Source organism: Agelaius tricolor, unplaced genomic scaffold (assembly GCF_023055355.1).
Source record: "Agelaius tricolor isolate 1412-34295 unplaced genomic scaffold, bAgeTri1.0.p SCAF_20, whole genome shotgun sequence".
Classification (NCBI taxonomy): domain Eukaryota; kingdom Metazoa; phylum Chordata; class Aves; order Passeriformes; family Icteridae; genus Agelaius; species Agelaius tricolor.
The window spans coordinates 8315851-8330603 of NW_027269280.1; the positions used below are offsets into that span (position 1 = coordinate 8315851).

The following is a 14753-nucleotide window of genomic DNA, read 5'->3' on the forward strand; positions in this document are numbered from 1 at the left end:
CCTGTTTAGATAGTGCAAGGACTTCTGTGTATTTGACTACCAATTCCTCTGGCACAGCATGAAACAAATAGCATGAAACACCTCCCTGGCTATTTGCAAGGCCACTTAGCTTTAAAATACAGCTCAGAGCAGCACCACCGATCTTAAATTAACTTTCCTGGTGGGGGAAGAGTCTTGGATTGATCCTTATCTACTTCACTGGGTCTTGTGCTGACAGTCAGGTTTGCTGTTCTCACCACTGTTAGTGTTCTGCTCTTTATTGGGTGTACTGTGAACAAACCACCAGTCCAGACCCTTCTGATATGGCTGTTGTGATTTGCCTTATCTTTATTTGCTCCTCAAGCCACTTTGGTAAAGCTGAAGAAACCATGTCCTGCAAAAACTTTGAACTCTGGATGAGCAACTAGAAAATATCTTTATTATCAGGGATGGAGAGCTTAGGCTGCAGCTGGGATCCAGCTGAAGGGCATGCAGACTGCAGGGATCTGCACAGGAAGTGGCTGAGAGAGTCACTGGCATTGTGGCTATTAGGGAATTATTAGACATGTGTTAAACGTAGGCTTAGCTTCACTAATGAATCGCCTTGCTGAGGTTACAGAGAATTTTGGTTATGGGTGGCTGTGAGGGCACAGAAGGAAAGGAAGTATCATCTCATACTTGGAGCTAATACAGTGATTCCTACATGGCATAGTGGAAGTACTCCTGTGCATGATTACAATAAAAATGTTTACATGCATTTCTCCAGTTATTACAGATTAATTAGTTATGGAAGGGAGAGAGCGCTACAAAGGGGTAATTCAGATTTCTGCACAGTTGTACTTTGTGGCAATAGTCAGTAAGTTTAAGATGTAAAATGTTAAATGAACTTAACATTTTACAAAGTAATAGGTTGAGTTTGCAGGCTGGGCACACAGTGTAAGCATCTGAGCAGCCCTTCTTACTCAGTGTGATCACTGATGTGCTTTAAGTTAAGCGTGCAAGGAAATGATGCAGGACCAGGGATGCAAAATACAAATAACTTTTCCCTCCAATATACTTCCTTAGGTAAATAACTAAAAAAGAAATGCACAAACCAAAACTTCAGATTCAGTGGGTGCAAAGGCCATGTCTGTATCTGTGCCCTGAATGATGCAAAATGCAGTGACAGTCCTTAACACACAGATATATGAGTGACAAAAAACTAATATGCAAATTGTGCTACACATGATGTTTCCTAAATTTGTGTGTAAAACTAATTTCAGATTCCAACACATGCACAAGCTATAATCTATATAATTTCTCCGAACACACACTTAAGAGCTCATCAGAGATGGGAGAAATAATCTTAATAAATGCCTTTTTCATTGCTCAAAACCTGGGAGGGAGCAGCAGTATTCGGGTTGCCGGGAGGCAGTGGTCAGGCTCCGGGCTGGGTTTCGGGGTGTGGGTGGCAGGGAAGGGGGGGCGGCTCGGGGTGGGGGGAAGCCCTGGTCCCTCGGTGGGAATTACTCAGATCCCCGTCCCTTTCCCAGCCCCGCCGCGGCAACATTTATTGCAAAAGCAGGAAATTGCTTATTACTAAACTAGCTGGCAAGGGAGCAGAGTCGATGCTGTTCCACACTGGCACAGCACTTGCTTAGCTGCTGCTTCCCCTGCCTCTCCTTGTTCCGCTCTTTCTTCTTCTTCTTTCCCCTCTTTCTCTCCTCTCTCCCTCGCTCTCTCTTCTTTTTTTCATTTTGGCTTCTATTCAAATGTGGGTCAGGGGTGAGCGGCTCCCAACGTCACAAGCTTGCAAGATGGCGCTGGGAGGAAGGCTGTGAGATGAGGAACAGGCTGGTATAAACCGAGAGGACAGGAGAGGGAGAGGAGGAGAGGGGAAAGGGAAGAAAAGCTGCTGCTCCAGATGCAATAAGAAGGTAACGCGGCGCGGGCGCGGGCGGGGGCGCGGGTCCCGCGGGGCGGTCGGGCGCTGCCGGGCTCCGCGGTGCAGCCCAGCCCCGCTCCCCCGCTCTTTATTTGCAGCCCCGGTGATTTGCCCATCTGCACGGGTCCGCTCGGGAGAGTCGCCGGGGTGGCGGGGGTGTCCCCTTGTTCTCTGCCCTACATCAACCGTGCCCGGCACCGGCGGTACTTCCATTGAAAAAACCCGAGATGGTTTCTCTGCCCTTGCCCCCCTCTCTCCGTGCCCCGGGCCCCCTCCCCTCGCTCTCCGGGCGCGCTGCCCCGTTGCTTCGGGGGCCGGGGCGTGCATCGGTGTGCCGGCCACCGTGCCTGTCTGGAGCTTGCAAATGTTGGTTATTTGGTTGAAGCGGCTGGAAACTTTCCCCTCCTCCCGTGCCATTTGTGTGTGTGCGCACGGGTGTGCGCTGCCCCTTCCCCGGCGGCAGTGGGGTCGGGCCGGGGGCCGCAGCTGCTGCCCGCCGGGGCCGGCCGGCGTGGGGCTGACCGGCCCCGGAGCAGCCGCCTGCTCCACATCCCCACTCGTCCCTTCAAGTGAGCCGTATTGTATTTTATTTGATTTTATTTTTTCCCCGAAAGGAGGGAGCGGAGCCCCGGGGTGCCGGGGGGCGTGTTTGTGCCGGGGATCTGGCCGCATTGTGGAGGAGAGGGCAGGAAAGGGGCTCCCGGGACTTGCATCGCCTCCTTCCCGCCCCCCGCGGTCCATCCGCCGGGCTGCGAGGCGACGAGCCAGGCCGGCATCCCCCAACCCCAGCGACGGCCCCAGCCCCACCGAGCACCCCCTGCCCTACCGGGACCGCGGTGAACTTTTGCCCTGGCTCCCCCCTTCCCCGCCGCCCCCCTCGGCCGCTCGGGATCGCGGAGGGAAGGACCCGCCGGCCCCGCTCGCTCTGCCCGTCGCTGCGGGTCTCTGGCTTTTGTTACGGCCCCATCTCGGACGCAATGGACGGAGCAGGATCGCGCACCCTCCCGCGGCCAGGGGCTCCCCGGACCCTGCCCGCCGGCTTTGTGCCCCGCAGGAAATGCACGTTCCCCGGCCGCGCTAGCCAGCGTAGAGCTGTCCACTCGGTTTGGAAAAAAAAAAAAAAAAAAAAAAAAGAAATTGTACGTCCAGGCTGGCAATATTATTGCCGAGGCGCTCGACATCGCAATTGAGGGAACCGAGAGGGTTGGTTGCTGCCCGCGGCTGCCCGGTCCCAGGAGCACGGCGCCGCGGAGCCGGACCGGGCTCTGCATCTCCCGGCGCGCCGGTGCCGGTGCCAGCTCGGCGGCGGGGGGAGCGGGGCTTTTTGTGTTTTTCTGGTTGCATTTAAAAGCAAAGCCAAGCCGGCGGGGGGAGTGGGGGCGGGGGAGGCTGCGTGCCGGCCCCCTGCGCGGTGCGCGGCCCGGGAGCCCCGCGGTGCCCGCAGCGCCCAGCCCGCGCCCGGCCCCTTTGGTACGGGGCGAGAGCCGGCGGGGAAGTCAATTATTGACTTCTGCTTGGCCGGGTCCCAGGTGGAAGTGGGCACGGCGGCCGCGGGCGGCTCTCGGCGCGCCCCCCGTTATCGGGGCCGCCAGCCGCGCTCCTCCCGGGGGCTCCGGACACTGTGCCCGGCCCCGCCGCCGCCCGGGGAAGGCGAATGTACACACGGGGTCTGGGCGCTCGAATCTTTCAGCTACGAAATCCGCAACCTTTGCGAATTCGGGTGGCCTGGGCGCTTCCAGAGACGGGTAACTTGGCGTTAGAATCTGCGAGTGGGGCGGGGGTAATACACACCTTTACACAGAATTAGTGAATTATATATGGAACCGTGTTTTAGCAGATGGTTACTGAAATCACTCAGGGTATTACTTAGTTGTTAGAATAAATCTGAGAGAGCAGCCAGAAACCAGTTAAGAGCATCAGAATTACATTCTGCTAATGAACTGTCCTTTGACCAAAACTGGTTTAAATTTGTTGCGGAATGTTGTTTATATTTGAATAGCTCCCATGTTTTTCCAGAAATTAAGGGGAAAACAATATGCAATAGTCACTTTCATTGGAAAATGTCAGAACTATGAGCAGATGTTTGCTATGCTTGATAAATACAGTGCATAAACAACTAATATTTCAAGATGACTTATTGCTATTTTTTATTACTCAGAACTATTGTATATACTACAGCGGCTCTGGAGAGAAAGCTGTAAATGACTCCTTAAGATTTCTCAGCAAATCTACATGAGGAAAATGACATATGGAAAGAAAATTGACTTATTTCCACAACTGCAAATGGCCTCCTTTTTGCGCCTTTTCATTAGCAATCTAATCCTAAAAGCATTAGGAGCAATTATTTGCAGTGGTGCCTGACATTCTAGGTCTAATTATTTAAATCAGTTTAACTTTTGATGGTTGACCCATTAGGTCAAATCTGTGTGCCCTTTGTTATATTTATTAAAAAAAAAAAAAAAAAAAGAGAAGGGGAGGGGGGGTCTTCAAACTTGACACCTGCTACTGACATATCATTTTAGCTCTGGAGGAGATCAGCATTAAGAATAAGCAACCTCTTACATTTGTTACTTTCCATTCTAACATGGGTAAGGACACCCTGTGTAAGTGCCTTGTTCTTTGACATCTAAAATCCATTGCTTAATCACGACAGACTTGTGTGGCCGCAGGAGTGTAAGCAGGAGGAATGGGAGAGTATGAGGATATGGCAGGTTTTCCTTATGTCATGCTTCCTAATCTACGTGAAATGCAGATGAGACACACACATAAAAGGGATGATTTTTCAGTATTTCATGGGACAAGCTTCTTCCAAGGATCGGGGAGAGCTCTAAATCTTTAATGCATAAGGAAACAGCTCACGTTAGTATTCACATTTCTGGGTGGAATGACTTATGGATGTGTAGATAGTAATAAGTATTGCAAGATGCTTGAAGCACTTGGTATCACGTGATGTGCTGTAGTGTCAGTGCTGAATTGTTTGGCAGAAGCCGATGTGTGACAAGGGGTGGGGGGAGAGAGGAGAGAAAGAGAAGGTGAGAGGCCTTATTCCAGAAGGGTACATGTTCAATTTATTTTGATTAGTTGTTTAAAATAACTAGAAAACAACATAATGCTAAGCAGTTTGGCTGTGTAATGGATTTAAACTCTCTAAAACAGCTACCACAGCCCAAAATTGGTGATCACAGCATGAAATTTGAAGTTGTGAACAGCAGATCTTGCAATGAGAGTTGTTGTTTTCTAGCATCTTTACAGCCCATAGTAATTAAGAGCTGCCAAACATAAAGTGTATGTTGTGCATTCCTCTGACCTTGCAGAAAATAGTATGTGGCTATTCTTTGAGCCCCTGCTGCCTTTTTTGATGATAGATGTAGGGAAATGGGATGATGTTTGAAAACCGAGGTGCATTTGCCTTCCTATCAGAACTGTTTGTGCTGACTGCAGCATTTAACCCTGTCGTCCAGTCTGATGAACATATCACAGCTCGACAGCCAGAGCTATTGGTAGGAAGAGGTTGCCATGTTTTCTCTATAGAAAACCAGGTTTCCCATACCCTAACCAAATCTGACTGATAAAGTGCACAAACAACACTGCAGCTTCTGCCAACAGCCAGGGAAGAACATTGCCACAAAGTGACATTTCAGTGCTGCAGCAAATGTGGTGTTGGAGTGGAAGAAAGCAGAATCATATTTGTGCCATAGCCGTTATATTGGCTGCATTGTGACAGGCGAAGCTCAATGGGAAGGGCCCATTTCAGCATCAGCAGACATGCCTTCCCTGCTGGGCTTGGAGAAAAATTAACAGGGCTCAGCTGTGGCATTGCAACAACAGAGTGTCAGCCCAACCATAAGCAGGAGAATATATTTAAAAAAAAATAAAGATGACTTCTTTGGTTTGGTGTGTATTCAACACCAGTGACTGAGCCATTAGTCCTTCTTATATTGGTTTTTGTCTTGCTGTACTATTGGGAGCGAGGACAATGCATTGCAATAGGGATTTCACTCTGCTGTACAGGAGCTCATTGGCAAAGAAACTGCATTGGTTTGTTCAGGTCTCTTGCAATCAGCAGTGACAGTGTGCTTACTTCTCTCAAAAGCACCAGGACAATGTTAAAAAGATGTTCCTGAGAGTTTTATTTTCTTGTTCAGTTAGCATCTCCAGGTTCCAGCTAGTTTTAAGCTGGGTTTCTTTCCTTGAAGCATACGTGTATTGTGCTAGATGTCCAAACTTGTAAGTTACTCACGCTTGTTTGTAATTCCTGGAAAGAAAATTCACCCTCCAGGGCTGGCTCCCACAAAACAAGGAAGAAATGAAACAGTGAGGTCAATCCTGAATTTTAGGCTGATACAAAATGAGTTGTTACAATAGCTGTAAAGGATGAGGCTACAGCACAGCAATAGCTGTACCTGCTGTAAAGTGACAGGTGGGAGAAATTCTGTTCTTTTTCATCTGTGTTTGGATGATGGCCCAGTGCTGGCCACAAACTGCAATCCAGGATTAATCCTCACATAGTGTTTTCTTTCTATGTATCAGATTTCTCATTTTGTTAATAAGCACAGCCTAGCATGCACTTCAAGTCAGCTGTTCTGGAGTGGAAGCAACAGGGTTTGCTTTATTGAAATGATGGCTCTCATGCTTTCCTAGAGCCCGTATTGTTTGACCAGGGTAGGGCGGACTGTGATCCTTGTAATCACAAATCCTAAACAGGGATTCTAGTTACTGATTTTACTTAATGGAAAGGGGTGGGGAATGGAGTTTATCCAGGATTACATATGTATTATATCACATTTTCGGATGTGCACCCTGCGGATTTGAAGGGGCTAAAGAGTGATCTTTTCAACTAAAAACCTCATGCGGGCATTTGGAAATGGACCAATTGTAAGAAGCTTCCTTCACTTACTCTCTCTAATGGAGAAAAGACAAACTGAGCTGTCCTGCAGAAGCTGTCAGAAGACATGCACTGACAGCTAAGCTGGGAGAAGAAGGGTCTGAGTCTTCAACTGGCAGTAAGAAAAGTTTAAAAAAGTGCAGGGATTGGTTTCCTGCTCAAAACAGTCACCAGGGATCCCTCACAACGAAAGCATCCCTGAAAACAGGGCAAACTTCTTGCTTCTGTTGCTAGGTGTTCTGAGAGATCTGTGCAGGAGTCAGAACAACCCCTCTTGTTGTTCCAGCTTTAGATACTGTATGGAAAAATGTGTCAGTGTTGTCCTCACCCAGGTTCTGGATGGGAGGTAGGAAACATTTCATGTCAGTGCGCTGGCCTGAGGCATTTGCTGTCCTTCAGTCCCCTGGGTAAAGGAAGAGGGGATGGCTTTCCATAATATATCAGTTTGCCCTATCCACTCCCTTCCCCCACTGAACCAAACACTGTGCAAGATAAAATTGTCTTCAAATCAGTCCTTTGCCATGAGTGTAAAAAGAGATACACGATGGAGTGACTGGGGAGAGGCCTCATGGTAAACAACCTGACTGCTTTTCATGCTGGGCTGGTCCCATTCATCCCTGGACCCGTTTAAGATGACAGGGGTGTACAGCAGATTCCTTCTCCTAAATGTGTGCTCATTTCCTGTTGGATAAAGAGCCATTCAGTGAGGGGATTCAGTTTTCCTGGAGTCACATAAAGACACTGCCATATAGTGGCAGTAGACACTGCCACGCACTTGCTGCAATTCCATCTGCTGTCAAGATGCCACCAGCCAGTTTGACAGTTTGGAAATCTTTTCTCTTGTTTGATAAAGAACAGAATAGAGTAATTTGCATTGTCAGTTTTAACTGAGAATTGAAATCAGCCAACAAGAAACCTTATTTTAAAGTTTGCTTGTTTGTCTATGTGGTAGTTACTCTCCAGTAGAAAGACTGGATCTTGCTGGTCTGTACCTATTAAAACATGTTGATGTGCAACTAAGATAACTTTAAAGTAAATTTCATGTTAAGCAGAAGGACAGGGTTAACACATTCAGGCTATGATTCAACATGCAAATCAGAAACAAAATTAATTTACTGTGTTATTGTTTCTGAGAAGTGACTCAAGAAACTTCTTATATAGAATTAAATTCAATGAAATGTTAAACCTGAAGATTTTAAGTGTTAAATAAAAATATTTGTAAAATACTTTCTGATCAAAATACTTTCTGATGACCTCCTGAGGCTGCTTCCTGTATGACTTATTCTGTGATTTTTATTCAGCTCCAATTTAAATGCAAAGCAAAGGAAGTGTTCTTTGTTGCTCTTTTCTGAGTTTGGAACTAGCAGATACTAGTTTCTAACACCTAGTTCTCATTTGGAGGGAAGTCAGCTTTCCTGCCCTTCTGCCCCTCCTCAAATCTCAGTTGCTTTCTGCAGTCTGAAAGAAGTGGTTATTGAACTAAACGGAAAAAACAGCCTCTCTGTCCCTTTGCAAGAGGCTCCTGGTGCACAGGGTTAGTTAACTGCCCAGAGGAGTGGATGGAGCAGTAAAGTAGTGTCTTCTTCTGTGGAGAGAAAAATTGTCCTCAAAACTTCACTAGGAAAGACATATAATTGAAGAATGCTTTTTTAAAACAAGACCTGTTTAAAAGAAGGTTTGAAATTATGACAGTGTATAATGAGACTTAAACTTGTGCTGGTTTTATTTAATGTTGTTTCCCCTATCCCTGAATGGGTAAGGTGCTTTGTTATACCTAGTTTCTGTTTACCCTTATAAAGTATCCAGAACAGTGCTCATGTGGAACTTCTTGCATCAAACTCCTCAAGTCCTTGAAAAAAGCTCTTTGTTCTTTTCTAGGCAGCTCAAATGTTCTTTGATAATGTGATATTAATGACATGATTATGCCCAGTCTTCAAAGAAAAACATGGATGTCCTTCTAGGCAGGGAAAATATCTACCAAAGTTGTAGATGGCAAAGAATCGACTAAAAATTGTAAATTTGTGTACACAGCTATGAAGTGTACATAGCCAGAACCATAGTACCAGAATTCTCAATAAAGGGCATGAGAGTTCTCTTGAAATTCTTCATATGTCAGCAGACATATGAAGTCTGAGTGATTTTTAAAAGTAATGTAAAGTATGACTTGAAAAGTTTTACCCAGAAAGCTTGGTTATAAGCGTTTGCTTTTATTAATTGATGCAGTGGTTGAATATTTGCCCACATTTAATTCTTCTGTGTGAGCTTGTGGTCCAAGGAACTCCGCTTCCATCCCTGATTTAAACTTTCCATATTATGGTCATGAAGGAAGTTAAGCAAGTTCAGTTTTCTTCATCTTTAAGTATGGAGAATATGATGTCCTTGGTTTGTTTTGTGTATTTATCTTATAAATGCTCATCATATTTAAAAGTTTGCATAATGGGACCCTGACCTTAGCAACACTCTGTAAATGCTGTCATCATACACTTAATTCTAATAAAGCTTCAAAATGGTAAAGTTGCCAAAGGACTAATGCTTTAGGATTTTGCAAAACCCATGACAAGGGAGGGAGGCTAAAGAAATCTCTCTAGTCGTTCAGAAATGCTACATTTCTTAGTCTCCACTGTACCTTATCAAACAAGGCTTTCAACATTGTAATGAAAATTGAAACACGCCAGCTATAAAAATAACTCTCTTTTTGCTACAGGACTGAAACTATTAATGAAACTATATTCCCCTGCAGGGAGCACTGGGAGTTTTTGGAAGGTCTGTTCTGCACTGTCAGTCTCTTCCTGAAAATAAGTAAATGCCTCTAAATAATTCCCTTCAGGATGCACCAAGCAGCAGCTTGTATTTTTGTGTCTTCTCTCCTCAGGTTGCATGGTGCAATGCCAGCGCACGGTGTGACGCAACAGTCTTGGAAATTCTTGGAAAAGCACTTCCGTTTGCTCTAGGTAGAAATTGTGTTGGCAGCAAAACTGACTCTGCTGTTTACAAGCTGGCAGCATTCTTAAATGAACTCCAAGAAAAGCAGTTTAATGTATGCGGTTCTGCATATCCATCCAAATGCAGAGGTGTTTGAGACTGTTGGCCTGTTATTATGGGTGGTGCCTTGGAGAAGGAATGTCTTGAGTATTTGCCCAAGTGTGGACCTCTTTTTAGCAGCTGTAGTCAGCTGGTTTATTCCAGTCAGGCTGGGTCTCCCAGTTTCTGTTTGCTGCTTGTAAGGTGATGGGTTTAATTGTTGTATTGATATTCCTCAGCCCCTGAGTGAGGGAAAAAGTGACCTGAGTGCAGAGAGAGGACCATCAGCATCATTCTGACAATCTTTATTTTGGTGGCTAAAACAGAACTGAGTATGAGAATTTGTTTGCCACTGATAGGTTGTTTGAATCTGGAAAAATAATTTCATGTGTTTGTACCTCTTCACCTCTGCCTGTGTAAAGCCATGGTATTTTGAAGATGGGCTGAATTTCCACTAGCATTTAATGAACGGAAAATAGCAATAGTAACTTCTGTTTTCTAATATTTCACCTTGTTAGTTGTGCAAGAGGATTTCAAGCTGAATGCCATACTAATAATTCAGAGTCTTGCAAGTGGAACCAAATGCAGAGAAAACTAGTACTTCTGATAGAGCTGTAGTACTTGAAATCATGCATGGAGGTGTAACTAACCATAGAGGACAGTCATGGAAGGAAAATATATTTTAAGGGTCCGCTGAAACACTGATCATTGGAGTATGGAATTAAAATATTTGCCTATCCAGAAAAGACATCCCTTCAACTCAAAGATTTCACAATGCTTTCATAATTAGTAATCTGTGACTTACAGTTGGGTCTCTGGCATATTCATGTAACTTTTTCTGAGATGTTTATATGGCTTTCTGAAAGCTGCAGAAGAGTATGGAACAGAAGCCATGGCCACAGCCCAGCAAACCCTTCCACTCCCATTAGAGGCAAATGACTGATTAAGCACCTCAGTTTCTCTGTTTCACTTGTAATAAATAAAACCTTCTTCTCCTTTCCAAATTTTGAGAGTTCATATGAAGTGGGACCTCTGCTACATGACACCAACTGTTCCACTTCAAAAGACTTATCAGTTTTCTACCTAATGCCCAGAGCGTCTAATACTGTATGCCAGAGGCTTGGGATGTTCCCTATCCTTTAACTGGTTGGACAAGAAAGGGGGAAAGGAGTCCAAGTGAGTTCAAGCAAGTTTCCATGTGCATCTGCACTGCCATTATTCAGAACATTTGCCTATTTGTGCTCGCTTCCTCTGTGGTTACACATGGACTCCTGCTACCTCTGTGTTTACCTAAAAGAGCTTGGGTTGTACCCTCACCAAAAACTGAAAAACCCAAAGCACCCTCCCTAAAACTTCCTGGAGCAAAAGCAAAGCACATCCCCTTTTGAGGCAGAGGGGAAGTCACTGCATTTCAATGGCTTTGACCATCAGAAGTGGTGAGTGGGAGGGTATCTGACAGCATTAGTGCTGTAGATTGACTGGCTGGGGTCACATTTTTGTAAGTGAGAAGGTAGCAGCTGTCCTTTGAGGCATGCAGGATGCAGCATTTCAGGGGAACTTGCATTACTTGCAATTTTTTTTCCCATAAGAACTGCTCCATGCTGTGCCAGGCCTCCTCTGTGTCTTGGCAGGGGGAAAGGGGCTGGGTGGCCATCAGGAATGTTTCTGATGGTACAGAGGAAACAAGTCTGCCTCTGCTAAACCTACACATTACTGGAGACTAACCAGTCAAGTTTGTTGCTTTAATTTTAACTTCAGGGAAGGAAGGATGGCAGCATCTCAAGTGAAGTCCATGTAATGCCAGAGTGTGGGATTTCTGTAATTCAGTGCCTGTTGTACTGTATTTTAAGAAAAAGCTTGAAATTAGAGAAGTGGAAAGATAATATGAATATGGTGGTTTTGTAATAAAATAAATATACAAACAGTGCAAACTGGTTGTTGGTCAGATCACAGTCTTCAAGGGAAAATGTCTTTAATAGATGTCATTGTAAGGCTAACGCTGCACTTGGCACCAAAAATTAGATTTAATGCTATAAATGGAGATAAAGCCCATTGCAGCTGACAATATACTTCCAGACCATGTCCCCAGCTAAAGAGCTTGCAGTGCAAGGCCCAAATAGGTGCTGTATAGATAACTGGCTGGGGGGGTCAGATTCTGCAAATGCTTACTCAGGCACTTTGCTTGAACTCGGTGTGACTGCTGGAGTAAGAGCTTGCACAATCCAGCCCTAGGAGTGGAGCTGGAGCCTTAAAGCTGTTGGGTAAAACAGAACTGCTTGGGGGGTTTATTTATTTTCCAGCTGCCTGGTGAGGCAGGCTCTAAGTAGAAGCCCACTTCCAACCCTGACTTGCATGCCTGTTTATTTGCTGTAATCACCTGTAACCTAAAATTGCAAAACTCCTGTGGATACACTAATGATGCCTTTGTAAAGTTCTCCTAGCAAAAATTCAACTGGATTTTAAAAGCACATGCTTCTTTCAAAACACTTAGCTGTAAAGTTCAGTCCTGCCAGCCTGGTGGGCTGAGAACATTTTGGAAAAGGTCAGAGGGCTACATTGGATGCTTTGGGTCCAATTTCCCAGGATGATTTGTTGCCTGCACTCTTTGAAGGGAGTGCAGCACCTGCAAATCCTCTTCTGGGGATTCCCTTAAAATGTGGGGAAGCCTCCAACAGGTGTGTGGAGCTGGCATGGCCTTGGCCCAAGGTGGGAGAGGTGTGGCTGGGGCATGTCTGAACCTGCACTTGGGCTGGAGCAGGGAATCAAAGAGGCTGGAAGTGGTGGCTGTTCTCAGCTCCTCTCATTCCCCTGAGCACAGGGAAGGGATGCTAACCTTCACCAGCCAGAATTCAGAAGCTGGTCTATGTGGTTCTGCAGCCTGCTTGGAAGTAGCAGTGGGCAAGGGAGTTGCAGCTGCCTGTCCCCCACTCTGAGAGGCAGCGGGTTGGCTGCCGGGGCAGATGCTGACTAATTGTATCAGGAAAGAAGTGGGAGGTGATACAGCTGATTCAGATCCCTGCTTTAAAAACCCAGAGCCAGGCTGAGTGAATACCTGATTAATGTATTTTCTTCTCAGATTCATTTGCTTTGAGGTCACAGTTCAGAGGCTCAAGAGAAAACAGGCAAGACATTAGGAGCCTCGCTGGACGTGTCACACACTCGCTGCCTGAGTGCTCTCCGTGCAAAAGGCTCTGACACAGGAAGTCCCAGATACACTGCGCTATCAGGGAAGGCTCTGGCTGGCAAGTCTGCTTGGGTAGGGGTTTGAATCTTTAGTTTTCTTAGGAGGCAGTTGCCTGGTTGTTATTGAGAAGTTATTCCTTCTGATGAGTCATTGGATTTTCTTTGTAAGATCTTTCTGGCTTATTTTAAACTTAAGGTTAACAAGGCATTTCTTTTGCTTTCATTGAAAAGAGTGTAAGCACTTCATCTGAGTAGGAAAGAAAAGCATGGTTATTCATAGTAAGTCAGTCTCTACAGTGAATAACTGAACAAAAAAAAGTCCAACTGGAAGAGTACATTAATGCTACTGAGGACAACAGACTTTAAAATTCTGTTCATCCCCAGAAGTCACAGAGAAAAATATGTTTTCTCTGTCCTGCTTCTTGTCAGTGGATTTGTCAGAAAGAAATCTACCTCCTTCCCAATCTAGTTTGCAGAGTGTATTTGCTCTTCAAGAACAAGTCAGCACAGTAATCCTGTTTCACGTTAACTGTTATGAAATATGGTGTTAACATTTTAGCCCTATACTGGCAGGAAATGGGATTTAAGATATTTTTTTTCTCTGAGTAAAAAAGAGTTCAGGAGCAGGATTTAAAAATAAAAGATCCTTACAATCCTCTCTCTGAGTCAATTTCCATAGCTTAATCTTTCAATTCATCTCATTTGCCTATTATGCAATTTGGCTTATGATTTTAACTATGATAGTCTTTAAATATAAGTTGACACTTTAGATCCCTATGCTGGCTTCAACTCCTAGTCCATAGTGTCTGCTTATTGAAATTTATGCTTTGGTTATCTAACCTGTGGGATTCTTTTCTTCTTCTCCAGTTGTGCACATACTTGCTTTTTCCAACCATTCCTACATATTTGTTGTATCACTGTAATCTCCTTGTTCCCTGGGCTGTGTTTATTCCTGTATGTTTTCTCTGTCTCCTTCCGTACAAATTTTACACCATGCTTTGGGCTGTCCTTCATAAATACAACAGTAATTTCTTCACTGTAAGCTACTGCAGAACTATGGAGAGCCACCAAATAGTTGCAAGTTACATCCCTGTAAGTGTTGGTGTGGCATCTGTTTGTGCATGGAGACTCTCTTTAGAACAGGATCTGTCTTTCAAAAGTCTCTGCAAATGCTCTTCCTTATTATAACACTTCAAGGTCACTTGCCAGAAATATTTTTTTTCCTGAGTGTATGAAACTGAAATCCCAATAAACGAAGTATCACTGCAGATGCATTTAGGAACAGGGAAAATTAGGAACTTCCACTGTTAGTTGCAGGAAAATCTGGCTGTTCTCTTGACAATGGCCTTCAGCTTCCCTTAGTATACTTTAAAATATTTGATTAATTCTTCTGGAGCAGAAGAGTCATATGACAGAGTTTTAAGGAATAATTCAAAAGAGACAGACTTCAATGTATTGCTGCTTTGTCTTGCCAAATACCAGTGGTTAGATTGAAGCCCCTGATTGTACAATTCCCACTTACTCTTGACATCAAACCTCCAGCCTATGACAAGGTCTTGCTTTCTAGAACTGCATGTCCTTACATCTGGGGGAAACTTGTGACTGATGGAAGGTTTGATATCAAATGCTCTCAAATCCCACTGAAATCAGTAAGCTGAGGGTGCTGATTGCTAAGATCAGGCCCAAGATCAAAAATGCAATTTAGAGATCATATCCCTCCTGCAGCTGGGTCACAGAGCCTTAGAGAGATGCAGTAGTTTC

The 14753-nt window shown here is 45.0% G+C and overlaps 2 protein-coding genes across 2 annotated transcripts in view; both read left to right on the forward strand.

Moving 5' to 3' along the window:
• The first annotated feature begins 1520 nt into the window (after positions 1-1520).
• HIC2 (HIC ZBTB transcriptional repressor 2) overlaps positions 1521-14753 on the forward strand; it is a 77097-nt gene continuing 63864 nt past the window's right edge. The window contains exon 1 of the mRNA XM_071445435.1: positions 1521-1895. The gene's annotated coding sequence lies outside the window, so the exon portion shown is untranslated. The remainder of the gene's footprint in view (positions 1896-14753) is intronic.
• LOC139598879 (uncharacterized) lies at positions 2881-13488 on the forward strand. Its single transcript, XM_071445797.1, has 4 exons — positions 2881-2989; positions 3095-3648; positions 9661-9739; positions 12886-13488. The coding sequence occupies exons 1-4, from the start codon at positions 2881-2883 to the stop codon at positions 13002-13004; spliced, it is 861 nt and encodes a 286-aa protein (XP_071301898.1). The 3' UTR covers positions 13005-13488.